At 41.9% G+C, this 27,423-nt stretch overlaps 1 protein-coding gene across 1 annotated transcript; it reads left to right on the top strand.

The window, feature by feature from the left end:
- The first annotated feature begins 7,156 nt into the window (after positions 1-7,156).
- Positions 7,157-26,075, top strand: tdrd12 (tudor domain containing 12). Its single transcript, XM_026311094.1, has 37 exons — positions 7,157-7,219; positions 7,405-7,452; positions 7,953-8,117; positions 9,096-9,232; positions 9,955-10,071; positions 10,282-10,337; positions 10,517-10,602; positions 10,856-11,047; positions 11,667-11,731; positions 11,876-11,926; positions 12,030-12,081; positions 12,920-12,999; positions 13,144-13,185; positions 13,267-13,332; positions 13,420-13,491; positions 13,813-13,873; positions 14,284-14,391; positions 15,099-15,281; positions 15,356-15,509; positions 15,642-15,769; positions 15,887-16,078; positions 16,333-16,461; positions 16,809-16,926; positions 17,030-17,169; positions 17,263-17,492; positions 17,824-17,905; positions 18,173-18,354; positions 18,580-18,787; positions 19,624-19,716; positions 19,866-20,011; positions 20,120-20,383; positions 20,686-20,765; positions 22,278-22,332; positions 22,416-22,529; positions 25,219-25,372; positions 25,850-25,910; positions 25,993-26,075. The coding sequence occupies exons 2-37, from the start codon at positions 7,408-7,410 to the stop codon at positions 26,073-26,075; spliced, it is 4,191 nt and encodes a 1,396-aa protein (XP_026166879.1). The 5' UTR covers positions 7,157-7,219; positions 7,405-7,407.
- The last annotated feature ends 1,348 nt before the right edge of the window (positions 26,076-27,423 follow it).

The raw sequence follows: 27,423 nt of genomic DNA, 5'->3' as shown, positions 1-27,423 counted from the left end.
CGGTGGCAACAACAGACAATTTGTGGAAGGTTACGTAGGGTAATTAACAAATGTTCTGAGTGGCGTTGGCTGACACGTTTCATATCATGTTGTGTTTCCCTCAGGGCGTCTGTCACAGACGAGCTGCAGGTAGAAATGCAGATGGTTTTTAAAGCACAGTGTAGAATCGCTCAGACACTTAGTTTGCATCTGCTGTTTTAAGTCTGAGCGATTAATCTGAGAAAAACACGTTTACTGTGCTGCTCGGTCTGACCTGCAGGAGCTGTTATTACAGTAATTATAATACAGTAATACAATGCTGTCTTACAATTGCTTTTAATGCTGGGGGCTTACAGTTCAGCTGGCCTGCAAAATGTTATTTAACTGAAGTGAACAAAGTACTGTATGTGCAAAACTTTAAAGATAAGGTACAGGTGATTTGTAGGTGGTTTAATCACAGGAAGCTGCATTGCTAGCACTCCTAATGGAACGGGTCCAAGACAAACAAACACGATCCTACACTTTCATGCAGACTGCAGTCCGTAGTGGATGCTAACAGGACTTTAGACTTTCCTATTGATCAAAGCAGCTATGATCTATATTTTGTTAAGTGGTTAAATGGTGTTTAATGTTCAGGTGTGTGTGTTTGAGACTGATCAGCTGAACCTGCAGCTTCACACCAAGTCTCAGCTCAGTGTTCAGGGTCTGATTCCCTCAGTGTTTCAGCAGCTGTAAAAAGCCACTGTCCAACCCCTGCTCAGCAGCAAACAGCAGACCCGGTCAGACACGAGCTGCTGAACATAGTGGAGCATTTAGCAGCTAAAGAGGTGGTGGAGACCAAACCCAGAGCTCAAACTGAGGGAACACTGGAAAGTGCCTGATTATAAACTAAACAGTTCAACTTAAATGTTGTTACTTGTTCTCACATGTTAAAAACCATGAAGACAGTAGATTGGATTGAATGGTCTGCTCTCTACAGTTTACTGGGGAAAGTAAAGAAGAAATGCAGAGCAGAGGAGAATTATTTTTGAGGATTTTCCACATCGGCGCAAAGACTGTACTGATGAGAGTGGAGGAGATGCCCTCCAATCATTATAAAACACAGACTGATGGAACAGAAGAGTTTCTGCCTGGATGGAACAGGGTCTGCAGCTCAGGAAGATGAACCCGGCGCTGACACAGTCACGGTCAGAGTTCGTGTGTTCCGCCTGGAGCTGGAGCTCCTGCATTGGTTTGGATGGACAGCCCCATCAAACGGTATCTCTTCAACAGCTGCACCACAGGGATTTGACTTGAGTGGTGCAGATATGAAGTGTTTTCTAGTACAAAGTGTATTAAAGTCATAGAACTGAAGCTTAAAGGAATACCCCACAAAAAATATAACTTTTAAGAATCAAATATCAGTTTTTGCTGAAAGAAAACCGTCTGATTACCATCGTGTTTTGAAGGTTTTACCTTTGACTGGAGCTTTTTCACTTCAGCTTGTCTTGTTCTGCAGTGGTTTAATGGCACCGAGTGGAATGGGCTCTAGCAGCTGTTTATGATCGTGACATTTACAGTAGCCAATGGAGTCGTGCATTAATTGGCATTTTCTTTCAGTGGATAAAATTTGTTTGGATGAAAACCTGGCTAGGGTTTGAACGATTGATCGGGACGGTGTCCTGTTAATATACAGTTTGTGGTGTATAGACATCTGTGAGCTAATCAGAGCCATTGATCTGTGTTCATGGTAATGAAGAAGTGACGCCACCATGTGGCAGAAAAATGTTACTGCAGTTATGCAGTTTACACCTACATTTAAATCATGTTTCTAACAGAACTATGTTCAGGGACAAAACAATTTAGTGGTGAAATAAAAATTTTAGGCAATCTGTTTGTGCTTATGGGACAGCCATGGATGCTAAGACCACAGTGCAACGATTACTCTTGTGCTGAACTGTTCCCCAGCTGTGTTTTCAGCCTGTAATGTCTTAGGTAAATAGCTGTGAAACAAGCAGGTGGATGAACAATGGCTCTCTGCTTCAGTCTTTTTACCAGTCACTGTACTTTATCTCATCAGGGGTTTTGCAGTATTTCATAGTAATGGTTGTATGAACCATCCAAACTGTCGCATTACATCAGTTTTCAAATGTAAGTGTTAAAATGTTCCTGCAGATCCCACAAACCAGCTAATATTTCTGTATTCTCTGTTTATGTCTGTGTCTCTCCAGCTGCTTCTCTTTTTTGTACACAATGTTTTGTTTCTGCTTTCAAAGGAGATGATCAATGAGGGTTAATATTAACATTAACGATTTCATCATTCAGTGTTTCAGGGAGATGAAGGAGCTTCGTGATGATTTTGTACAGTAAATCTCTAGGAAAGAAAAGGTTTTTTTCCTCAGGCAGAGCTTTTGCACAGTTTGTGATTGTATTTGTGGATCCATGCAATAAATTAATGTGTCAGTCATACCGTTTGCTTTACCTGCACACATACTGATGTTACAGATGTTGTAACACACCTGTCTTAGATGTGTGTGAATAACATTATTGGGGTTATCCATTACACAGACTAATGTTACTTCCCATAGTGACGCAGTTACTTCAGTAAGTGTAGTAATATTATTAATCCTGCTTTATGAGGTAAGTGTTGTCACAATCTGCGTTTGCTTCCTGTTGCTGGACTTTTACTTTGTAGTGTTTCCTGTCTGTGGTCTATCCCTGATTTTGGTTGGTTTTACTTTTCCATTAGTCTCTGAGTTGTTTCACCTATGCCTTATTGTCTCCCTTTCCCATAGTGCATACACCACCACTACTCCAGACTCTTTCCCGCATGGCACACGTCCGTAATGGACCTGCCAATTCTGGTGCTCTCTGGCAAATGCCAATCGAGCTGCACGGTGCTGGACTGAGGACATCAGGCCTCATGCCTCCCTCATGGACTCTGTACCTGACAGTTTGATCAGAATCAGTCCCACCAGCGGCCTGTTGAAGGTAATTTTGTAGGGCTGTTCATCTTTGTACAAAGGACCAGATACTGGTTCTGCTGCTGGGTTGTTGCCCTCCTACAGCCCTGTCCAGCTCTCCTGGTGAGACGTCCGGTCTCCTGGTATCTCCTCCATGCTCTACTTTTAATGTAATTACATGCCTTGTAAAGCACTTTGAATTGCGTAGTGTATGAATGGTGCTATACAAATAAATTTGCCTTGCCTTAATATTTTTGAAGAATGTATTTTTTAGTTCAGTGCTGAAATGTTTACACTTTATTTACACAAGGAGAGATTTCTTGGAAGTTGCACAGCAGGTTTGGGTATTATTTGAGCCCCATAATCATCTTTACTTCAGTCACACAAGATGGCAACAGACTGTTTCTCACATATATGCCAAATTTATTCTGTCAAAGCAAACTCTTCAATGGATGTGTTTATGTGGTTTTAGAAAATACTTCTCACTATGTCTTCACTTCATTTCATCCACTTCAAACAGCTGAAGCCGTTTACTTTGAACCTCGTTGCTCACCATCAGGTAAAAGTCCCTGTATGATAAGAAGAGGAAGAACAAACTGTGTTTAATGGACCATTTTACATGTGAGCAGTGAAACAACTGAGTCCAGAACTCTCCAGAACTCTCCAGCTCACCCCTAATCTCCCAGAGGAGTCCATGGTTCTCCACCTTCATCCGGCAGCTTTACCTCTGAAGTTGCTACCTGAGCCCGATAAGCCCTGCACTGGAAACTGAGGGTTCTTCAAGCATCACAAGTAGTCCAGCATGGGAATGTTGAAGTCTGTGGATTTCCATGAGCTGAAACTCGAACATTCTTGTGCGATGCTGGAAAACATGGCTGCATGTCAGCTGTGGACATGTGGGTGTCATCTGTGTTACTGTGCACAGGTTTTCTGACAGGACAAAACCTGTATTTATTACCACAAAATCCTGATGCTGTTGACAGAGAATCTAAGGTGGGTGACCACAGAAATGAGTCACAACCTCGACCAGCTGGGGAGAGTGGAGAGAGAGAGGGGCGAATATGGTACTATGAGGTCCTTAAGGTATCAAGGAGTTGATCATGTTTTGTATGTGAGGAGGATTTTAAATTCTGCTCTGGATTAGTCAAAGGAAAAAAAGGGTTGATTTTCCCTGTGATTTATGACAATGTGACAGCTGCGCAGAAGTAAGATAAAGATTTTCGCCCCTGAAGTGTCTCTAATAATTCTAGTAATTAGAAATTATAATGGTGAGTTGCCTGTAGTGATGATAATCTGAGACAGGCCTCTGGGTGCTGAGCCCTGATACTGAAGAAAAAATTCACTCATCTCACATATAATTTTTAGCAGCTTGTTTTACCAGGAAAGTGATGGAGACAACAGTGAAGTGTGACTGCCCCCTGCTGGCTGGATGTTTTAGTTGCATGAGTGACAGAGGCTCATTGCAGTTTTTGTCAGACGGGGGACTTTTTTTATTATTTTCCTTTGACTAAAATAATACATTTGACTGTTTTCAGCAGCGGATGAATCCACATTAGGTGTGGACAGACAAAACTCAACTGATTTACCAAATTACAGAGTAGAAACTATTTTCCATTGTCACAGACCCTGAAATTAGTCACACAGGTGTATATAAGTAAATCAACTGTCAGATCACTACAAATGAGTATTTAGTTTGTCCACACATTTTGATTAAGAGGTGACAGTTGCACCTCTGACAGCAACAGATTGTTTTCTGATAACGTGCTGATGATTTACTTGTTGCTGCTTCCCATCAAAAGCTGAACAAAAACTCTTAACTTGTAATGGAACTATTAAAATACACAATGTAATTTGTACAGCACCCCCAAAGTAAGGTGTGAGGAAATAACAGTATTATCACAACACGTCAAGAAAATAAAACGGCAAAAGGAGATGAAACAAAAGTAAATGTAATGCTATGAGGAGGAATTTTATTTTTTTAAAGGGTTTTGAGGAGAGATTTAAAAACAGCAGGTGGCAGCAGGTGTAACCCTGAAGGGAAAACTGAATGTACAGTGACTGTGGCTCAAATATGCTGTTTAAATACAGACTGGTGGGAACTGAAACCAGGAGGAAGCTACAAAAAACTCAGCATTGATGAAAGTGCAGGTGATTTGTAGTAAATGGGTTAAAACATGCAAAATTCACTGGAACGTCTGTTAAAAGCTCCACTGTGGTTTTGCTAATGAAGCTCAGTCTCATCAGCTTTGCAGCTAATTAGCAGTAGCTGTGAACAGAGGCCAGGTACACAGAAAGAAAAGTGTTAATGCAGAGTGTGGGAGGATTTCGCCCTTAAACTATCCACAGACACCCAGTGGTCGGTTTATTAGGAACCCCGGTGTCGGACCCAGTGGTCGGTGTATAGGGAACCCCGGTGTCGGACCCAGTGGTCGGTTTATAGGGAACCCCGGTGTCGGACCCAGTGGTCGGTTTATAGGGAACCCCGGTGTCTGACCCAGTGGTCGGTTTATAGGGAACCCCGGTGTCGGACCCAGTGGTCGATTTATTAGGAACCCGGTGTCGGACCCAGTCGGTTTATAAGGAACCCCGTGTCGGTGTCAGACCCAGTCAGTTTGCTGCTGCTTGGCTTCTCACGTGAAGATTCATTGCTGTTCTTTGTGAGGCATGGCAGCAAACTGGTATTGTTCACTTAGCTAACTGGAACATTTTCAATGCCTTAGATTCAGGAATATAAACATGTTGTCTTATAAAATCCTTGTATTCATTGAAGTTGTGGAATATTAAATATTGTCTGAATACAATCAGCTGTATAGGGACTTAAATAAAAATAAGTGTAAAGTTTAGATTTATATCTAGTTACAGATGTGATGGGGATGTGATGCCATCTTTCAGTTCTGAGCTACAGAAGACGTGAAGAGACACCCACCTCTGAGTCCTGAGTATGTGGACTGGCCTGTGGCAGGGCAGCGGTCTGGATTTGTCCCTCCACGCCACCTTCAGCAGCTCCTCCAGTGTTCGAGGACATCTGAACCATAATGTGTCGTGCTTCAGAAGTGCAGACCATGAGCTGAGGACAAACACTGTCTTAACTTCACAGAACAATCATTCAGCTTCACCAAGTGTCCTAATGTCGTATGATTTCCCTTTATCCTACTGTATCTCATTATTGTAATGATTCTCTTATGCCATGTATGCTGCCATTATTTCTACTCATTATGTTACCCCGTGGTGTTTGTGTATTCACTCGTTTAGTCCATCATAATGATGTTTCCCAGTAGCCATTAGCTGTTAACTAACTAATATACGCTCAGATTGTCATTACCACATTTCCCAGAGGCACGAAGGCAGCAGCCAGTGATGCATCATGTTGTTTGCTGTTTTCATTTTAAAGTTAGCTTATGTGTTAAAGTTGTAAAACTTCATTATCTGGTCATGCACTAAGACATGAGCAGAACCTGAAGCTCAATCAATGTTTTTTAACCTTCATTCTAATCAGAGGGCTCATGATGGGTAACGGCAGCCTTACTGTGGTTTTGAAATCAGCAGCACAGTGACATCTGCTGGTTTGCAAACATCAGAACAGCCGCAGTACAACGCCTCACTGCTTTTAGAGTGAAAGTCCAAGACATCATTATTTCATTATTCCCAAAATAGCTGTGATGTAAAATGTAAATAATTTAATCAAGAAGTGTACAATTTTGAAGTCTTTACAAGTTTTACAAAAATTAAAAAGTAGTATTTACAAAAGTGTTAATAAAAAAGTGTAACAAAGCAACCCTCAGTAAGTGAGGACACTAGCTGCTTTAGTTTGCCAAGAGTAGTGTTTTCCTATTCTTGATTTTGGACTCTAGTTCTAGTTCAGAGACTCATTGTGTTTTTTCTCAAACCTTAAACCAAATTTGTGTCCATACATACATACATATATATACATATATACATGGACAGAGTGCCAGTCAAAAGGCTTGGACACACTTTACCACTGAATTGAGTGATTGGTCATTTAGGCTAATTGACGCATCTTTCTGGCTGCTGATTGGTCATTTAGGATAATTGACAACTTGTGACTTTGCCTGAGATAAGATCCGTCTGTCTCTTTACCGTCGACTCGCCAAGTCCAGTTTAGGGTCTGAGCGGATCCGAACTGGAGCGGAACCTGACGTATCAGTCGGCGAGAGCGTTGAGAGACTTCCGGCGCAGCAGCTGAAGTCTGCCTTGGAAAGGCGCCAGGTATAGCGGGAAGCCGTCGACGCTCTGGTTGGCGTTTGACACCGACCCATCGTGTGTTTAACGGGAAACGGGTAACGTTCGGTTCTACAGTAAAACATTAAATTATACCAAAACAGAAAAATGAGAACATTTCGCCAAGCTTTCCTCAGTTGCTAACGCTAGCTACTTTAGCTAGGAGCTAAGCCCTAAGATGGCGGCCTCAGTTCGAGTTACAGCATAACCTTTTGCCTTTGACCTTTCACCTTGTTTCCTACAGGGGATGGACGGATCCTCGCAGAAAATGTTGGAAATATCTATTCTGAAGGTGAAAGGCCGCTGTTTATTAGCTAACAAATAACAGGCTGCGTTTGTTTTATTATACAGTATTAAATATTGATTTTATTCTCATGAAAGGTTTTACAACAAGCGATTAATGAACCGAGTGTGACAGAATGTAAGACTTGATTCCATTTGATGAAATGAGCAGAGAAAACACAGATTATTCCTATGTTTGGTTTTGTATGAAAGTCTGTTCGCCCTGCTATTTAAATGCATGTTGAAGGTGCAGAGTAAGGGCCAGTTTGAACGCAGCTCCACACATTAGTGCCAACATTTTCACATGAAGCTGTGATTGCAGATTTGTACTTTTTTTTTCTTTGACGTTTGGTTTTTTGTTCATTATGGACAAATAACAGCATTTTTAGTTTCAGAAATTAGCATTTAATAATTTCTTGTTGTACAAACTATTGGACTGGAAATCATGTAAAAAAGAAAAAAAAAACTTCGTCCTGCCAGCCATTTGAAACATGTCTCCTGGCCTGGCAGATTGAGAACCCGTCATGCCTATGGGGCCGGGTAATTTGGAGTCCCAGTGGGGACCCAGAGAGCACAGACAGTTACAATAATCTACAAACTCAGATGAATCACTTCTACAATGACGTTCGTCAGGACCCGCATGTGCTGAAGCCAACATCTATAGAGGAGGGCCAGGTAATGCAGAGCTGCAGTCTACCTTCACTCACATCTGTACTCGGTGCATTCAGAAAGTACTCAGACCCCGTCACTTTTTCTGATTTTGTGTTGCAGCCTGATACTACAACAGTTTAAATTCCTTGTTTTTCTCATTATTCAAGACTTAGCGCCACATGGTGACAAAACAGAATTTTAAAAATGTCTGTAAATTAATTACTGAAATATCACATTTGCGTGAGCATCAGACCCTTTGTTGAAATGAGCTCATGTGCCTCCCATTTCTCTTCATCTTTGCTGAGATATTTCTATACCTTGATTGGAGTCCACCTGTAGTAAATTAAATTGATGGGACATGATTTGAAAAGGCACACGCATATCAGAGCAAAAACCAAGCCGAAAGCCCTTATGGAGTTTTGTAAAACACCTGAAAAACTCAAACTGTGAGGAACAAAATTCTCTGGTCTGATGAAACCAAGACTGAACGGTTTGGCCTCAGTTCTAAATGTTATGTCCCGGGGAAACCAGGCACCTCTCATCAGCTGCCCAGTACCATCCCAACAGTGAGGCATGGTGGTGGTAGCATCAGGCTGTGGGGGTGTTTTTCAGCAGTAGTGACTGGGAGACTGGTCAGGGTTGAGGGAAAGTTGAATGGAGCAGAGCAAAGCAAAGTTCATTGAAAACCTGTTCCCCAGCTCTCAGGACTTCAGACTGGGCCGAAGGTTCACCTTCCAACATGACAGTGACCCTAAGAACACAGCCAAGACAACACAGGAGTGGCTTAGGGACAACTCTGTCCTAGACTGGCCCAGCTGGAGCCCTGACCCGAGCCCTGTTGGGCATCCCTGGAGAGACCTGAAAATGGCATGAGAACAAAAAAATGTAAACAATTGTAGTATGGGGCTGCAACATAATTGCTCCTAAGTAGGAGATGCTTCTCTGTGACTTTAATTAGACTGCAGGCACATTGAATGCTTGTGTTGCTGTATTTACTCTTAGGTATGTGTCGCATACTGGTCAGTGAAGAAGTCATGGTGTCGGGCCATGGTGGAGTCAGTATTCATGGACTTGGTGTCCTGTACGGTTCGCTGCCTCCTAGTAGACTATGGAGAACAGGTTGTCATCCCCACAGACCAGTAAGTCCAGGTTATTTCTCCTGGGCAATTTTTTTAAAAGCTGGTTAAATTTAATTTTTAGGGCATGAGTTGAAGATACGTTTTAAAAGAAGCAGGGTTCCACACAAACTTTTTGCTTTGGTTTGGCATTTCTCAGTGATGTAAATCTGTAAACAGGAGAAATTGTGCAAATAAATATACTTGTCCTTATTTGAACAATATAAAATCAAGTTGAAAAATTTGTGATTACTTTAAAACAAATTTTAGAAAGTGCCAGTATTTAAAGTGCTTGATAAAATGAATTGATGACACACTCCTTTGAGTCTGAGTCAATCATAAATACCATGTACAAGTTATTGGTGATTTCAGTAGATTTTTTTATTTGTCTGCAGTCATTCCAACAAACTGGGCACAGACAGTTCAGTTTGGCTCAATGTTGAGGTATTTTTCATTAGGATGTTGGATTTAATTGCCATTCCCCAACTCACTGCTGTATTTTGCTGCAGCCTGGTGCTGAAATGTTCTGAGAAGGGGAACTATGGTGTCCACGCACTTGTCAAGTCATAAGATGTGCTTCTTTGAAACGTGTTGATGTCCCGACAGCAAATGTGGTGTTGCCAGCCATGCCTGGCTGCACGTTTTACAGGACATGCAGTGCATTGCATTACTAATTTGGTTATATTTTAACCATGGTAAATGTGGGTCAATTTTTAAAAATGTATTTCTATTTTTGGTCTGAAAAGGATTCGAGTTGCTGCACAGAACTTCCTCCAGCTGCCTTTCAGGTTAAGGAGGTTCTGTCTCGGGGGCATCAAGCCAGTAACCCTGCGAGTGTCCGTGTATGAGAAGGCGGAGCTCATGTAAGACGGGTTTACAGCTTACCACTGATGTTGATGTCTTGATGGATTTGAAGGATACACATGATATTGACTGTCCTCAGTCCTGATTGGGGTTTAAAAAAAAAAAACAGTGAAATTTAAAGTTGTTCAGAAACTCCTTTGCTTTTTCTCAGACTTTCAGACAGTTTGTGTTGTGAAGTTATGAAATCTCTAGGTTGTTTTCTTCTGCAGCCCATCCACTCAGTGGGACAACTCTGCTTCGCTTTACGTGCATAACTTGCTACGAGGTGAGCAATCTAGCAAGTAGATGACCAACTACAGTGGTTTTTGCTTTTTGTTAATATTTTTGAGACTTTATCCTAGAAGCAACATCTGATGTGCCCTAAGCTGTTGTGAAGTGAGATTGATGTTAACATCTGCTTGCAGTATTGAAGAATAATTTTGAAAGTTTCTCTTTAAATCTTAGTGTCGACTCAGGCAGAGGCTGTGTTGCTCAAACCTGAGTCAGACGCCACCTCGATCCAGCTCTACCTGACCATCAGGGACATTAAGGTGAACTTTGACTCCTCAGTGGAGAACAGTCATTCATAAAAAGATCATTAAGCATTTAGTTCTGATGCAGAGTACTGCTCTGCTTTTATTAGCTGCTTATTGTTAACACGTATTTGTTAATGGCCATTCTCTTCTTTATAGTGTTTTCTGAGTCTTTTTGTTTTAGTACATTGTGATGTCTGTTTTTATTGTTGCTATCAGAGCTTGTTTTTATTTTCAGTGATCTGTGTGAATGATGCTTTATTTTTCCCAGATCTGTGTGAATGATGACCTGGTGGCCAAGAGGTTTGCATATTACAGTATAAAATCAGATGATGACAGTGGGCTGGACAAGGTGGACCGATTTCCAGTCATGTTGCCGTCCAGTGTCTTGTACCAGACTGTCTCTACGACCCCAAACAAAACGCCAGCCCAAACCCACCCTTCTCCTGGTAAACGTGCAGATGTGAAATCTGTCTGAAACTTGGTCCCTGAATTACTGAGCACAGCAGGTTTATACTACACTGTGTGTTATGTTGACACAAGCAGAACAATATTTGGGCTGAGGTGACAAAATGCAGAAGGTGAAAGTCTAATTCAGAAGTTGTGGTGGCCTCATTAGGTCATTACAGAGCCTGTTAATAGCTGTTCTGCTCTTTATCAGCAGAACAGCTGATAAAGTGTAAGACATGTTTACATGTAAGAACATAAGTATAAAGTTTTATACTTATGGGTCCCTCTAGATTTCAGAGCTTGCTGGTAGAATGTTTATTTTGGTTCTTTCCAGATGCAGCAGTTGTGGTCAGCTTAGATCCATGTCATTTGTCTGTAATTTAGTCTGACCTGCAGCTTATTTTCAGACTTTGTTTAATCTTTAGTTCTAACAAAAAATGAAAACCTTTGGCATTCAGACTCCTAATCTGATTTAACCCTCAGTGAAGTCAGAAAGTCTGGCTGCATCTGGGGCTGGTGATTGGCCAACAGCTTCCTTTCCACCTCAGGTCAGCAGCTCTGCTCATAATGTTACTGTCAAGACTTCAGTAAATATCAACACAGCCTGATTTCTAACCTCTCTGCTGCTTCAGGCTCAACAACATGAGCTGAAGACCTCCTTGCGGTCCAGAAGCCACCTCGACACTGCTGCGCAGAGGTGAGCACACACTGGGTTCAGTCTGGGAACTACTGTGAGATGCGCTGACACAAGTGAGCATGTGTGATTTTTTTTTTTTTTTTTTTTTTTTTTTTTTTTTTTGTACGTCAGTGTCAGTTAACTGACAAGCTCATGTTGCTTCAGTGACTCTTCTGTAGGCGCTGACTCGTCGTCGGCCGCAGGCCTCAGTCAAAGGTGAGAGCTGGTCACAGGATCTGTGATATGTATCACTGACTGAAATCAGCACATTTTGGACATCTTTCTGACTGATACAGAGAGAGCACCTCTTCTTCTGCAGGCTCCTGGGGTTTCTGAATCGTAGCAGCAACTACCAGCAAGCAGCTCCCAGCGTGAGTATGTTTACAATTGTTGATCAAGATATAATTTGAATTTAATATAAAAAAATATGTATAGCTTGCATATTATTCATCTTATGTAAAAAGGGAAACGACCTACCATTAAAGAACAACATATTTTAATGAATGGCAGGATAAATAAAACAATGCAACATGTTTACCGAAGACCATGGAGTGTAAAACAAATTTTTTTGACACCTGAGTTAACAGATACGTCACTGGGATTAATCTCAGCCTGGTTATTAACCTGCTCTGCAGCAGACTGGCTGCACAGAATAAATCTCCACAGTAACTTGATCTTGTTTTAATCTGCTGTCATGCATGTGCACTACTCACAAAAAGTTAGGGATATTTGACTTTTTCAGAATTTCAGAATGCACCTAAAATGCACTATAACCTTTACAGCTGAACGTAATTTGACCTTCTCTAAACTTTTGAATGCACATGCACATACTCACAAACTTTTTGTGAGTAGTATATGTCTAAATTCAGCCTGGATAACTGGAAAATCCTGACTTATATTTTTATTTATTTTATTAAATTAAATTAATCCACCTTCCTGCTCCTTGCTGTGTGTGAGAAGCATGGATAAGCCAGACCCTCGGTACAGGGTTTAAATAGTAGGAGAAACACTGACAGTCCATGATTTGATTATAGCTGTGGTCTTTGTTGAATGTCATATCCCTCGTTTTTGCTGTCCTTGTTTCTTTTGTGGCTCCTTACTAACCTATCCACTAAAAACAAAAATGCCCCCAAAAAAATCTACAGCAAGTTGCTTTACAGGCAGTTCATTTAACCCTAAAAACTAGTTTGGTTTGTTTTTGTCCTCCAGGTTAGTTACCGTGAAGACCTGGATGAGTGTCGACCTAAAGAGGCGATTGCAGCCTGCTACACCTGCGCGAGTCAGGACGTGTACACTTCCAGCGCACTTCCAAAGATTCAGTTAATAGGCCATTTATTTAGAGAAATATTTCATGTGTTTGGATTTGCAGGCCCACATTGCTTCAGTATAGGTCTTTAATTTCAATACATGATTTCCTGTGTTTTCACACACAGATCAACCCGTGAGCCTGACGAGGTAATGTCGCTCTGTATGAGGTGAGGCTGCCTTCTTACGTCATATGTCATAAAGCTATTAGTAATTTTAGTAATGTTACCTGAAATGATTTTGCTTTTCAGCAGTGGAAATAGTGGAACTGCACATTTTAAGAGCTGTCAGGTTCAATGTCTGGCAGATGAGGAAAGGTAGAGTAAAATAAGTTACCTACAGTGTAAAATAATGAGTGTAACTGTAGTGTAATCTGCATCTCAGACACATCTGTTTTTCTGCAGTTCCAGTACAACAATAGTGTCAGGACCAACAGAAAAGACCTGGAGTTGTGTTGAGGACTGGGCCTGTTCACGGTAGACATACAGAGTTCAGGCATCGATGTTACATCTCACTTGGTTAAAACAGGACCGAAGTGTTTCTTCCTGTAAACTAACTCATAATGGCCATGAGTATCTGGCAACTTATGAAAATTACTGAGCTCAGCCTGTCAGTTCATTTGAGCAGTTCCAAATAAGATGCTGTTAAAGTGGTTATGACAGCTTGAAATTAGAGAAACTGTTGAAGGATATCCAAAGTAGCACCTCAGTGGGTAAATCACATCGAATATCTTGTTTTTTTTCTCATTTCTAATGATACCAAAGGTTTTTTAATTCTGAATGTTTTCCTGACCAAAGGCTGTTGGAGTGGTTGAACCCGAAGTGTCTGAACCCCAATCCAGATGCTGCAGATGCCATGGTAGGTTTTCTCAGTTCATTGTCGCCTTTTTTAGACCATGCTGCTCAAATCTGGTGTTGTGTTGAATTGTGACAGATGCCATCTTGTGACCAGTACAGCTGATTCCTAAGTCGTAACATAGACATTAGTCAAGCCCCTGGTTTACATAGCTTCTTGCTAATTCCAATCTGGTCCTACAGGTCTTGAACCTGCACAGTTTAAAGAAGAAACCTCCACTGCTGCCAAGTGCTGCTCATAAGGGATTTGTTGGGTTTCTATTTAAAGTAGCTTGAGATGGCTTTATTGTCATTTGCTAATAAAAATGAAAAATGTGCTCTATACTCATCTGAAACATCAGTCTCATGTGATGCCAAAAGGCACCACAGCGAGTGAATGTTCTACTATGATGTTGCTGATTTGTCTGTTCACAGGTTGTTCCCAGTGATGCCAGGAGGAATGGGATTCTGGTGTACTCAGCCTTCCCAGTGGAGCCTTGCAACAACCTGGATGATGCCCCCATCACAGACAGTCTACGCAGGGTAAACAATTTTTATCAAAAAGAGCTTTTCGTCAGAGCTGAGAGACATGGAACACATTCTCAGAATAAGTTCACTTTGAGACTTTTACCTACAGGTTGATTTAGAAATAACTTGTACTGAATGTCCTGATGTTAGTGTGTTTTTAAAATCACTTTAGAAAGTTTCTTGTTATTGCTGTATCTTTTACTCTTTTCCACTTTTCTTGGTTCGGTTATTTGTAAATCCATCACCAAATCACTGTGTAGACGTCTTCACTGACCGAAATCAAACTGTAGAAAGCATACAGAGTGTTAGGGTTAAGTGTTCTGAACTGTTTATCTGTGAGACAAACTTAAAAAAAGTCTTGGAGGCAACTGATTTTCTGAAAGTAAGCTCCGCTATATCTCTGTATCAGACACAGACCTGAGAAAAGGTCGCCCACGCTCTTTATCACCTCCTCTGCTGATCCTAAGCAGGTCATATCTCATTTAGTTTGTTAAATTTTCACAAGACTGAGTGCTGGATTTAGCTGCTGTGACGGCTTGCTGGTCATTACGTATAAAGGTTTTGTGCAAACATTACATTCTGCTAAATTTGATGAAGCCAAACATTGTCTGTGCTGTCATCCTAGTGACTGTTGTGTTGTGGACAGTTTGTACTGTTTTGAACAATGTTTGTTTATAGTGAAACCAGGATATATGTGTCACCTGGTGACCGTCTGTCTCCAGGTGCTGAGGAGGAAGCAATATACTCTCTCTCCAGCTGACCGTCACAGCTGGCCAGCTGTGGCTCGAGGATGCAACACACTTATTGTATCTCAAAATGCTGACCAGCCGCACAACTACCTTACCCCGCTCCTCACCCACATCCTACTCAACTCCGTCTTCAGCTCCAATGCCTGCAGCAGAGGGGTGAGAAAGGGCGCTGTTAGTGTAAGTCCCGTTTACAGACGATAGTGTTCTAGTTTTTGGATTTCTGTGTCCAGCCCATAGCAGTGCTACTGTGTCGAGGCTGGGAGAAGGTCCAGGTGGTGTATGACCTGCTGGAGGAAAGCAACGTCGCCCACATCCTCCACCCCATCATCTTGCTGGTCGGTGTAGGCATAGACGAGGCGAAGTCTATCAAGATCCCCAAAAACTGTGAGCAGATCTGTCTTGTCAGTGGTCAACTGATCAAGCTTATGATAGAAAATTTTCACATGTATTTGAACAATCAAAATTTTCTGACTCTTATGATCTTCTGGGGTTTTTTTTTTTTTTTTTTTAAACCAGGCCTGCTGTTGGTGACTACTCCCTTCAGTCTGACCCGTCTGATGTCCTGTCATTGCTTCATGTTCCTGCGTCTGTACCACCTGGTGTTGGATGAGGCTGACCAGCTGTTCACTCATGCTCCTGACCAGGTGACCAGTGTCTATTCATGCTCATCAGCTGCTGACAGGCTGTGGGAAAAGTATGTGATGTGCTCAGCAGAATCATGTCCGCAGAATGAACGTCTGACAGGAATGTTCCTCTGTTAGATGGAAACCATCTTGCAGCATTTCCAGAAGGTCACCTCCAGTGAGGAGAACGTCTCCTGTCCTCAGCAGCTCATTGCAATAGCAAAGCAATGGACCAATCACATGGAGGGTTTGTTACGCCATTACATGCCGTGTCCCTGCTTTGTCTTGACCATCCCTGAGGAAGCTGCTCTCTATGGAAACGTTCAGCAGGTCAGTCTGTTAAAATTGTTTCAGTTCAAATTGTAAAATATCAGAATGCATAAGTCATGATTTATGTCAGCAGCTTGGAAACTCAGAGAAAATATAGGAAGTTAATTTCTACGTTTTAAGACTTTTATGTTATGAACCAAAATATTTATTTATACACTGTGGTTCTTTAATGTTGGTTATAGAGTCTGTAGGACATCAGATGCACTACATTGAGGTTTCTGTGACAAACTGATTTTGAGTTTCTCTTCCTACAGATCGTCCTCCTGACTCTAGAGAGCAGTAAGCTCTCTGTACTGTTGGGTGTGTTGGATTTGAACCCAGACATTGGCCAGAAGACTCTGATTGTAGCCGACTCTGCTCAGGAGGTTGAAGATGTGTTCAAGGTAAATCATCAGTGATATAAACTCGGTACCACTGTCTGCGAACACGTTGGCCAACCTTGTACTGTGAACTACACAAAACAATGGAAATTTGTAAGTTTGTGTCAAATAGGCACATTAACAAATTAAGAGCCATATTTCACTTGTTGCAGTGTGGAAATGTAACCATCAGGTGCATCTTTGAAATACTAGATTGTAAAGCAACATCAAGAGTTGCAGTCCTTTTTTCTATTATGGGAATGACTGTCTCTTTTTAGCAAGTGGGGAAAAGACTTCTATCATTCCACTTGACATCTGACAATCAGGGGACTATCCAAAGGGAAGTTTTCCTTTGCCTTTTTAAACTGCAGGCTCTGAGCACAAAATCAGCATTCTGCTTCAAGACCCACAAGGGGTTAATGCACCAGTCCAATGCTGCCATCCAGCAGTGGAGGAAAGACGTCGCCCCTGGCACTCATGTTATTTTAGGTAGAATATATTATTACCTAATATAATGATAATTAAATATGATTTTGAGAATGAATGTTAACTGCTGCTGTTTCTGCTGCGTTTTGTTGTCCGTGACTTGTAGTGACCACCACTGACAGTCTGAAGTGTCTTGGGATCACAGATGCAACGTGTGTCATTCAGTACAGCTTCCCCACTTCTCCCAAACTGTTTGGCAGCCGACTCTTTTGCATGGTTGAAAACTTCAGAAACCTCTCAGGACAAGTAAAAATAACAAAACTAGCGCTTTCAGGATAAATGTGGCAGATAGAGGTTTCTGTGATGAGTGCCTTAGCCATTTTCATTATACCCTTTCAGGTTTCCTCCCAAGACCAAACAGAAAACTGCAGTCAAATGGCCAGGTCAGTGCTGCTGATCTCAGAGAGGGATGCTCGCCATGTTGTTGGGATACTGCGCTACCTGGGACGAACCAAAGCCCTGATGCCACCTGAGCTGCTGTCCTTCGCCCAGGATGTCCTTGTCACCCGAGAGCACCAGAAGACCAACAAGCCTCTTTGCAGCTACCTGAAGAGCTTTGGAGCCTGCAGGTCTGCTGTTCTTCAATGATAAAGACATTAGTTCGCCACTACTGTGCGTTTTAGGTCTACTTTGTCCTGTGTGAGTGGCAAACACTTTGTTTGGGGCTTGATTCTTTACTCTGTTATGACTGAAAGAATGGCAGTGTGCGTCATGTCTGCCGCAGTGTGTTAGCATTTCCTCAAAGCAGCCAATCACAATAGTTTTGACACAGGTTGAAATAGAGCAGGAAATTTTTTTTTTTTTATTATTATTTTTTTAAAATTTACTAATTCATTCACAAGCTGTTATTTTTTTTCACTGTTACACAAGACAATGAGATCCAGTGTGTTTTACCTGCAGAGACAGCAGTGTGTGTCCTCACCGCCACAGGTTTATTTCCTGGCTCGATCGGTCAGAGCTCCCTGCCTCTGGAGTCATAGAGGTGATGATTTTCACATATGTTTTAGTTTGTAAGCTTTTCATTCTAAATGCCTATCGGAGGCTTTATTAACAGACATTGTCAAAAAGCCCAAAACAATATGTTCATTCTACAAAACACATTAGCTTGCATGTTCTGCTCATGCTGGTTCTGAGTTTAAATCTCATTCCTTATAATTAAATTAAAAGCTGATCTGATCTGCTTTTAATTGGTCTGTTATACTTCTGTTGCTGTACCATGTGCCAAGTTTCAACTTGTGACATCTCTCAGGTTGTGCCTCTCTACATAAAAACGGCGTCAGTCTTCTATGGTCGTATTGTCAGGAAAGATGATGGCGGTTTTCACAGCATGATGTCTGAGATGGCTTCTTACTATGCCAATAAGAAACCAGGAGCCAACGAGGTGCTGGAGGGAAGCTTATATGCCGTGCAGGAAGATGATGTCTTTCACAGGTCAGATAAAACAGTGAAATGCAACCAAATTCTGGAGCTAATTTCAGGCTAAAACACCCTTTTCAGCTGCTTAAAGCCTGGTGTTACTGACTGACCATAACTTGCTAAAAATTAATGGGATTAGTTTGTTTTCATTTTACCAATTTGAAAGCTGAAGCTTATTTCAGGTTTGGTGTCAGTATGGGTCTGTATGGATGAAAATGTTGTAATTGTGCTCCCTGGTAGGGTGAAGATCCTGTCTGTCCCCAACAGACGTGACTGTCTCTTCTTCAGCGTCTTGGTTCAGTTCATTGATGTGGGAAAGGAGGAGGAAGTCAAGTCCCATCAGATCCTTCAGCTGCCGGAGCAGTTTCATGTTCTCCCTGGCCAGGCTGTGGAGATCATTGTGTGCCGGGTCAAACCAGTCGATGGCGAGCTCGAATGGCACCCCAAGGTGCCTCCCCACATCTTGCTCTCTCATACAAATACACTTCTACTGTTCAATGCCACGCACTGATATATGAAGACGGACAGACTCAGTCACTGGTGATTTACAGGGTTTTTCCACTGTAGGGTGTGTCGTCATACCAAGCTGTGAACAGTCAAGTTGCTCTGGCTCACTGCAACTGTTTTTCCACTGCACAGTAAGCTGAAGTAGTTTACTGCTAAAGAAGCTCCGATAATATGAAACACATCATGTTTGCACGATCAGTAACTTAACTGTGAATGACAGCAACCAGCGAATGGGCGAATAAAGCAGATTTGTAAAATTTCAAAGTGATACGCAGGAGTCAACTCCATTCCACAGAGATACAGGTAGTGGTTACAACAGTGAACCTAGAGCTTTCTGTCTAATCTCCTGCACAGTTCAGCTGCTGAGGAAAGCGCTGGTGGGCCAGTTCAGCCTTGCTACCTACCTGCCGCCTGGCTTGGTATGGCTGAAGTGGACCGACTCAGGCTGGCAGACCCCATTCCAACTATCAATTGACCTAAAGTTTGTCAACTAAATTAAAGCTAAATAAATTAATCCAAAGGAACAAACTAAATTGATCTTTCTTTAATTTTCATCTGTGGAAAAACATCTTTATACTAAAGAAAGATTAGTTAAATCATGTGGGTAGCCTGGCACCTAGAGAAGGGATGTGTGCATAACTATTTATTTATTCATCTTGTCTTCATAGTAACTGATGATTTGTAGATCAGTAATAAATCTCCAAGCATCATTGGCCAGATTTATGCTGCTTCTGTTGGTTTTGTTGCTACAAACTAAACATGTCATGTCTCCCGCAGGTCACCAGAGCCATCAGCCAGAAGGTTCGAGGTCTGCAGCACCGAGCCAGAGCAGTTCTCAGTCTGGGAGACACAGTGTTTGTTGATCCCATGGTTTGTTTTTACTCAATCATCTCCTCAGTCACAGTGTTACTGATGCAAGTCAGTTGTCCGAGTTGATAGGCTGTCCACTGCTTAGTTTGTAATATGTCTCTCCTCAAAATCAATTTTTTTACGCACTCTGGACTGTTTTGGATGTCAAGGTCCGGGTCACCCAGGTGCCAGGTATAAAAACTGCTATCAATGAATACAACATCCAGTCTGAGATCCTCAGCACTGGGATGGGAGTCTGTAACCCAGAGCATGTGGACTTGCTAAGGGCACTGTGCAGCACAAGTCATGGTTCCGGGTAAGGAAACACTCTCCTATCCTACTATTGGCCTAAACAAAAGGTACATGTCAGGATAGATTAGACCTTTCACTAAAGGAAGACTAAAGCAGCAGATTATGGTTCCAGGTCAGGGGATGGTCTTGTTCCTCCAGAGCTGAGGATCAACAGTGAGGAGGCGGCTTTGGCTGAAGCCGTCAGAGCAGCTCACCGTGAACAGTGTGTGCCATTATGGCCTCTGCCTACAATGGACCTGTCCTCGGTCAATCCACCACCAGCATGTGGATGCTTGGTCCCAGCTGGCTATCAGGAAGCCTTGCCGCATAACTGGGCTGCGAAAGAACGGAGACAAGCCCCCACTTCTGATCGGACATCGCCTGAGGAGTTGGCAAGGTCAGCTGTCGTTAATGAGGAGCTCTGCTTTGACAGAGTTACCTCAGCTACTCACAAACTGAGTTGATCTTTTTCAGGATTCAAAGATCTGGAATCTTGACAAAAATAGTTTCTGTCCTTAGATCACAGTACTTTGCCATATCTCATTGAACTCATTTTCAGTATTATCAAGAAGTTGTCAGCAAAACATGTTTCTATCCAATTGTGTGTGAAACATGTTGCAACCGTTTCTGCTCCCACATATTGGCAGTGTGTCAGTTTGCTGTTCTGATTTAAACAGGTCTTTTGATGTCGATACACAGGAACGTGGGTCGAGGGGACATTTGCACCCACAGGACTCCCACAATCAGCCAGGCTGCTCCTGCCAACTTCTGTGATGCTGGTAAAAACAAAAAACAGTTCTTTTTACCTCCCCCAGGTTTTCTCTTAATAGTGTCCAGGCTTTAGTAAAAAGTGTAGATGGACACTGAGAGGTGTCATGAATTCATGTAAATCATCAAATGTGTCATTGTACCGTATACGGTCACTGTGACACTGTTGGGACCGGAGTCCGTAGAATGAATTTAGGATTTTTTTGATATTCATTCTTAAATCTGTTTTCTGTACACACAACTACACGTTTCAAATTAGCATGCATTACATTTCTAAATATCATCACTTAGAGCAGGGGTCTCCAACCTGGGTCCTCGAGCGCTACTGTCCTGCTTCTTTTCCAGATATCCCTGCCCTACCCACTGCTGATTACCTGGATTTTAGTGTGTTCCCTAACCCTAAAACCTGTAGGACCTCAATGCTTGAGGACCAGGGTTGGAGAGCCCAGACTTAGAGAATAAATCAATTAATGACAGTATAGATCAATTAAGGTAATAAGCTGTGATGAACCTTCATTTTTTTTTTTTATGAACCTAATTCCCTTACAGGAGCAATGGTACTCATAAGATAAAGCAGCAATAAAACTAAAGATATATCCAGAAGAAACTTACATTAAAGATGTAATTAAAATGAACTAAGACTGTAAGAATGGAACCTGGTATAATGAATAGAGTGATCGATTTTTAGTTTTTGGTCAAGTGGCGGTGCAGGTGCTGTCCACTGGGAGCAGTGGTGGTTGTCCAGTCTGACAGCAGTGGGATGGAAGGACCTGCGGCTCCATCGCTTGGGTGGATCAGTCTGTCGCTGACAGCTTCCCAGTGCTGCCAGGAGGTGGCCGAGAGCTACGAGTGGTGCAGAGGGGGTAGATGTTGGGTAGGGGGCATAAAGCCCAGATCGGTGGAGGGCTGCAGTGATGGTTGGTCACCCCTTATTAAGGCCCTTCTCCCCTCAGTGTGGCCGGGTGACCAGTTTTTGGAAGAGTCCTGGCTGTGCCAAACCACTTCCATTTAAGTATTACAGAGGCCACTGTGCACCTGGGAACCTTCAGTGCAGCAGAAATGTGTTGTAGCTTTCCCCAGCTCTGTGCCCATCAAAAATCCTGTCTGAGCTCTGCAGGCAGTTCCTTTGACCTCATGGCTTGGTTCTTGCCAGCTGTGAGGCCTTCTGTAGTTTTTCCTTTTTAATAAATTTACAAGCATTCCTAAAATTCTGTTTTCACTTTGGCATTATGTGGTACTGAGTGTAGATTGAGAAAACATGAATTTAAACAATTGTAGTATCAGGCTCCAGGATAACAAAACTGATAAAAGTGAAGGTGGTCCAAATACTGTCTGAATGCAGTGTAAATCTGTTTATAAAGTCACATTGTGGAGACTCTTACTCTTCAGTTCAAAAAGCCAAGTCCTCTGAATGTAAATTGTAAAATGTTAGAGGCTAGGTTCGGGTCAGCTCTGGGAATGAATGTAGGTCAGTGTCCTCTGAAGTGATGGAAACATGACTTTGTGCACCGGTTTGTTTGCAGGTGACAACCACAGCAACTGCCTGCAGCTCTACATCAGCAATGACACCTCAAAAAGGTGAAAACTTCTTCGTTTTTCAAAAATACTTTGTTTGGATGTCAAGTGGTTCATTGTAAAACAAAACTCTGGTTGTGTTTCAGTTTCCACCCTCAGGTCCTTTGGTACCAGACGTCTGACCGTGTGATTGTAACGGTGAAGTTAAGGAACCCGGAGAGCCAGCGCTGTGACTTCTACCCCGACAGAGTCGTCTACAGGTCTGTCACTCACCACCAGTGAATACTCACTCACTTCACGTCACTCAAACGTGCATTAGTGTGTTTAGCGTGGTTAGCCTGTGTGTCGATTAACACACAAACACCTGTTTCACATCACAGGTGCACATCAGATAGTTAATGAGCTTTCCATCACGTTACTTTGTTAGGACTGTTGAAGCAATTTAGTGGTGTGTTGTTCACAGGTAAAGATTTAGTCAACATGCTCCATCATATAGGAGACAAACTCGGATGTTACAGATGAGTTTTGAAATGCTGTTTGTTTTCCTACGTTATTAGCAGTTCCACAGTTTCTGTTCTACTAGGTTTCAGCTGTTCTTGGCAGTTACTTCTGGGTTAGTTGTAATAAAATCTTTTAAAATCGATATTTAGTGTAATACAACAGTTGGATCTCATTTGCCAACATCATTTAGCTTATTTTTTTACAGGCTAGTTTGTGTGTAACGGTGTTGCTGATGTGATCTTCTGGACCATAAAGGCTAAACTTGAGCTGAATTCACGTGACCAGCACTAACAAGCACACACAGTAGTGTTCAAAGCCAGTAGCATCCCATTTTGATACAACTCATGTTTTTTGTCTATAAACTCAATGCTGAGGTTTAAGCGTGGAGGCACGGTGGTGTTGCCAGTGGTGAAGGCTCAGAGCACACCTGGTGTATCTGTACCAGCCTACACAGTCCAGTCTTCCATTGCAGTGCTGGATCTAGAAATTTTTACATGGGGTGGCATGAGAAGGCACTATATGTACGATAAATACAATACATCTGAATGGGGAAAATAGACTTGAACCTTATACCACAACTAGGTTTTAAGGGTGGCTAAGACCATGTGTATTTACTTCTTTTTCTCTCGTTTTTGATTTACCAGGCGGCGGGCCAATGGCATTTTTTGCGTTATTCAAACAATCCCTATCGACGGATAACCCAATTTCAAACATCTACAGTTTTCAACAAATGCAAATAAAATTGTAGCCGCTTGTACTTCTTGCACATTTTTTTTTTTTTGTTAAACTGTATTTTTGTCTAATTTTCTTGGAAAACAGAGCAGGCAGCTATATTTTGGGGTCTGATGTGCATGACGCCATCCTTATCACCCAACACTGTGCTTGGAAAAGTCCCAGTGTCGACACCAGTTCTGCCCAAATACGTTCCCAAACAGTGAGAATAAAATGACATGCTGTTAATGAGCTTACACTGTCATTAACATTACTGATGTTTTGTCATCTGTACTCAGTAAAAATGTTTGCACAAATTTAAACTCTGTCGTATTGACGCTCACCCGTCAATCTTTGAAGATATGACGTCATTAAAAACAAGCCACCCACACTAGACACTTGTTTGCCAGCAACAGTCATTTAATCATGGAGTGCTGTGTGCATGTAACTGATAGAGCTGGATCCACCACTCATTTACAGACACAGCATGACCAAAGTTTATTACAAGTGTTTTCATACAGAAAGACCTTAGCACTAAAGAGTCTTGTAGCTGAGGAGGCAGCGCAGAGATTCTGCTACCACACACTGCTGCACACAAAGATAAAACGGGCCCAGAAGAGAGGAGGAAAGGCATTTTTCATTCAAAATGAAACTGTCGAGAAGGTTGGTATCAAACCTTCAGTGAAAAATGTGGATGTAGATGGTGACTTCAAACTTTCCATCTGTAAGCAAAGAATGGAAATTACAAGCTGGTCTCATGTTTTACACATTTTTGAGAAAGAAGGTGTGTTGTATCTCACTGTTATCACACAAGCTTTCTATTTGTGTGATAAATCACATCACTGCATTCTTACCCACCTGGTTCTGTCACAGGAGAGAAGCATGTGTGCACATTTATGCAGTCAGCACTGCTGAAGAGAAACAGTACGGTTTTTGCTGTCATCTTTCTGTAGTGCATAAAACCCTTTGTCATCTCACATGGCACATCATTGCACGTTATTAAAGCATGACAAACAGCAAAAATACTGCACATGACAATAGACTTAATATAACCATGATATTGAGCCACTGACTGGTACCCCCCTTCTGGTTCGGACTGGTACAGTACGGTGGCAAAGTCCACCTGAGCTTGGATACCTGGAAGCAGTAGCTCTCAGCTGTGTGAATGGTCTGTGTCGAGGACTGTGCTGCTCAGGAGTTGGACAGTTGACACCTGGGAGGAAAAAGAAGAGATGTCTAAACGTGTGCATCTGTGTGCTGCTGATAATAGCACGTGCTGCGGCATTATTGAATTAACCCGCAGGGAGGTTCATTATCTCTGCTCTGACTTTGCCTAAAATGTGGGTTTTAAAAATACATAATTTGCTTGGAAAGTAGGATTACAGTAGAGCTTAAAAGTGAATCTGTTGTGTGTTATTAGTGACGATACTCTCGTCCTCACTATTTAAGGCGATGCTGTTTGACTATTTTTTTTTTTTTTTTTTATGAAGTGAAAAATGAACGATGGCTTAATTTATATTTCATTGTTTGTTGAATCTTACCTTGTTTTGCACAGCTACTCTTGGTGGTTTCACAGAGCATTGGTCTCAGACTGAATAAATCCCAGATTGCTTGGCGCATACAGCAGCTGGTTACCGTCCAATGGATTCGGCTGCCTGAGTCTGAGCTGGTCCTGAGAGGTGAGGGCAGGAAACTGGGCCTTCCTCAGACCCAATAACACTTTCTGTGTGTGTTTAGGGGCAGGGCGAACGGTCAGCTGTATGAAGTCGACCTCCAGCTTCAGGCCAACATCTCTGCTGAAAGCTGCTGCTGGGAAATGAAGTGTAATGAGCCGGTCCTCAAACTGGTAAAACAACAGCACGGACACTGGGAAAAACTCCTGAGGAACAAGGTATTGAAATAGAACAAATGAATTTTAATCCAGGATATCTATCTGCAGGCATCAAATTCAGCTACTTCAGCCTCTTTAGAAAGTACTACAAATCTTTGCATTTTATTTTACTTGCCTGCAGTAGATGGTAATATTAGTATGTTTTTGTGCTCAGTCCTTTTAAAGGCACTCACTGCTTATCGCTACAGTAGCTGGGAAGCCAATGCACAGTTTATTAAACACTTTAATTCAGATTTTTGATTGTTTCCTGCTGTTTTTCTGGAACTAAATTTTGACCTGGGTTGTATTAAGGTTTTGCACTTATATCCTGGTGAATCCTCATGTGAACTGTACCATTTGATGAGATGTTTAGTACATAGAATTAGTTACTATAAAAGCCTTTTGTCATTTTGTTGTTGCTCCAGATTTTAGATGCTTTTAAATAATTACATTAAAAAATTGGGGTGCTGAACGTTACAGGGCTGTTTTCTCCCACAGAATGTTTTGGTGACTTATGACATGGAGCATTTAGAAGAGGATGAAAACAGAGCGCCACCTGGTAGAGAAACTGAATCCAACAGAATAATGTGAAGAATTGTTTGCTGTGTACCAACACTGACCTGCTGTCTGTTGTGCTTCAGCCTCAGTGCAGTGGTTTGTGGGAGACACAGGAGAAGATCACTGGTTTGTGGACTCGGAGAGCAGGAGCGACACTGATGATTAGAGATGATGAAGCTTGGAGACATACACCACGACTTTGACGTCTCATTTGTTAATGAGATAACGAGTTTTTTGTTGGGTAGTGTTGTTGCTGTGTACTTTGATACCAGCACGTGGTTTTCAGCCGCACAGAACAGTAGCGTTTAAAACCTCTATAATGGTCATGATTAGAGAGGCTTTCTGCTCATCTCAGTTCTGTGGCAGCGTTTTAAGTTCTGTTCCCTGTTATAACTGTTTTGAGTAATGTCTGGTTTCAGTGAAGATTTCACTTCATCTTGATTTTTGTTGTGTTTAAGTTTTTGAATAATTTCAGTGCAGTGCTGCTTTATGTTTCATTTGTTTTTGTCTTTGGGGGTTCACAGACATAATTTACATGTTTTAAGATGCAGCTCAAACTTTGGTTTTAAATTTTTTATTTCTTATTCTACACTTAAATCGCAGATTGTAGTCAAAAAGTGTTCGTGGCTGCTGCAGTGAAGCAATGTTTTGCAATGACAGTAAATGTAGTTTAGTTGAAGGGACTTGACCCGACAAGATCAGTTTGTTTTAGTTAATTATACATAAAAGTTCTGTTTTTCAACTCCCTCTGAAAAAACACACTTACTGATCATAAAATCTGGTTTCTGGTGTGGTTCTTGTTCTGTCGCCCCTTGGCCTGATATTTTGAGTGTAATATAATTTTTCTACAGAAGACACTGCTTCCCCTCGGTCTGTGGGCAGGGTGGGGTTTTTGAAAAACATTGATATTTTGGTGTGAAGGGGTCAAAGTTTGTCTTTTTTGTCTTCAGTTCCAGTTTACTTCACTGCTCTTCCCCACTCTTCATCTGAGATGGTATTGTCCATCTTCTCACTGACTGAGCACACCTGATCCAGGTAATCAGCTGTGACAAAGGCAGGGATAGATGGCCCTTGGGTCGCACAGGTGTAACTGAGTCTGACACAGGGCTTCCTAATAAACTGAAAAAGTGAATCAGAGGAGATTAGCCCCGTGGTATAATTTACATATTCGTACCTTTAAGCAGGCATCATGAAGGCTGGAAAGGAAGTGGCATTCCACAAATTTAGAGGAATTTTTTCTGGCCTTGAAAAACTGTCTAACATAAACATAAAAAGTTATCTGTAAAACCAGAACTGCATACTGTTCATCACTAATAGAGGAAAATAAGAATAATCCCAGGTTTCTTTTCAGCACTGTAGCCAGGCTGACAAAAAGTCACAGCTCTGTTGCTAAGCAGCTTTCAGACCACTTGCACAGGAATGAATTATGATTTTCAGTCACATCACAGAACCAGCACTAATAAAGTCTCCAGCATCTCTGAGCCTCAGATAGTGGACTCATCTAGAGTCCTGGA

This window comes from Mastacembelus armatus, chromosome 6 (genome assembly GCF_900324485.2).
Source record: "Mastacembelus armatus chromosome 6, fMasArm1.2, whole genome shotgun sequence".
Taxonomy (NCBI): domain Eukaryota; kingdom Metazoa; phylum Chordata; class Actinopteri; order Synbranchiformes; family Mastacembelidae; genus Mastacembelus; species Mastacembelus armatus.
Note: the sequence above shows the minus strand (reverse complement) of the source record. Positions and strands in the feature narration are given on the sequence as shown.

Excerpts from the sequence above, each read along its gene's own strand:
- tdrd12 (XM_026311094.1), top strand. The coding sequence starts at position 7,408 with ATGGACGGATCCTCGCAGAAAATGTTGGAAATATCTATTCTGAAG. Across the intron at positions 10,338-10,516 it reads CGTGCATAACTTGCTACGAG|TGTCGACTCAGGCAGAGGCT; the intron begins GTGAGCAATCTA and ends TTTAAATCTTAG. Across the intron at positions 15,282-15,355 it reads CCAATGCCTGCAGCAGAGGG|CCCATAGCAGTGCTACTGTG; the intron begins GTGAGAAAGGGC and ends TTCTGTGTCCAG.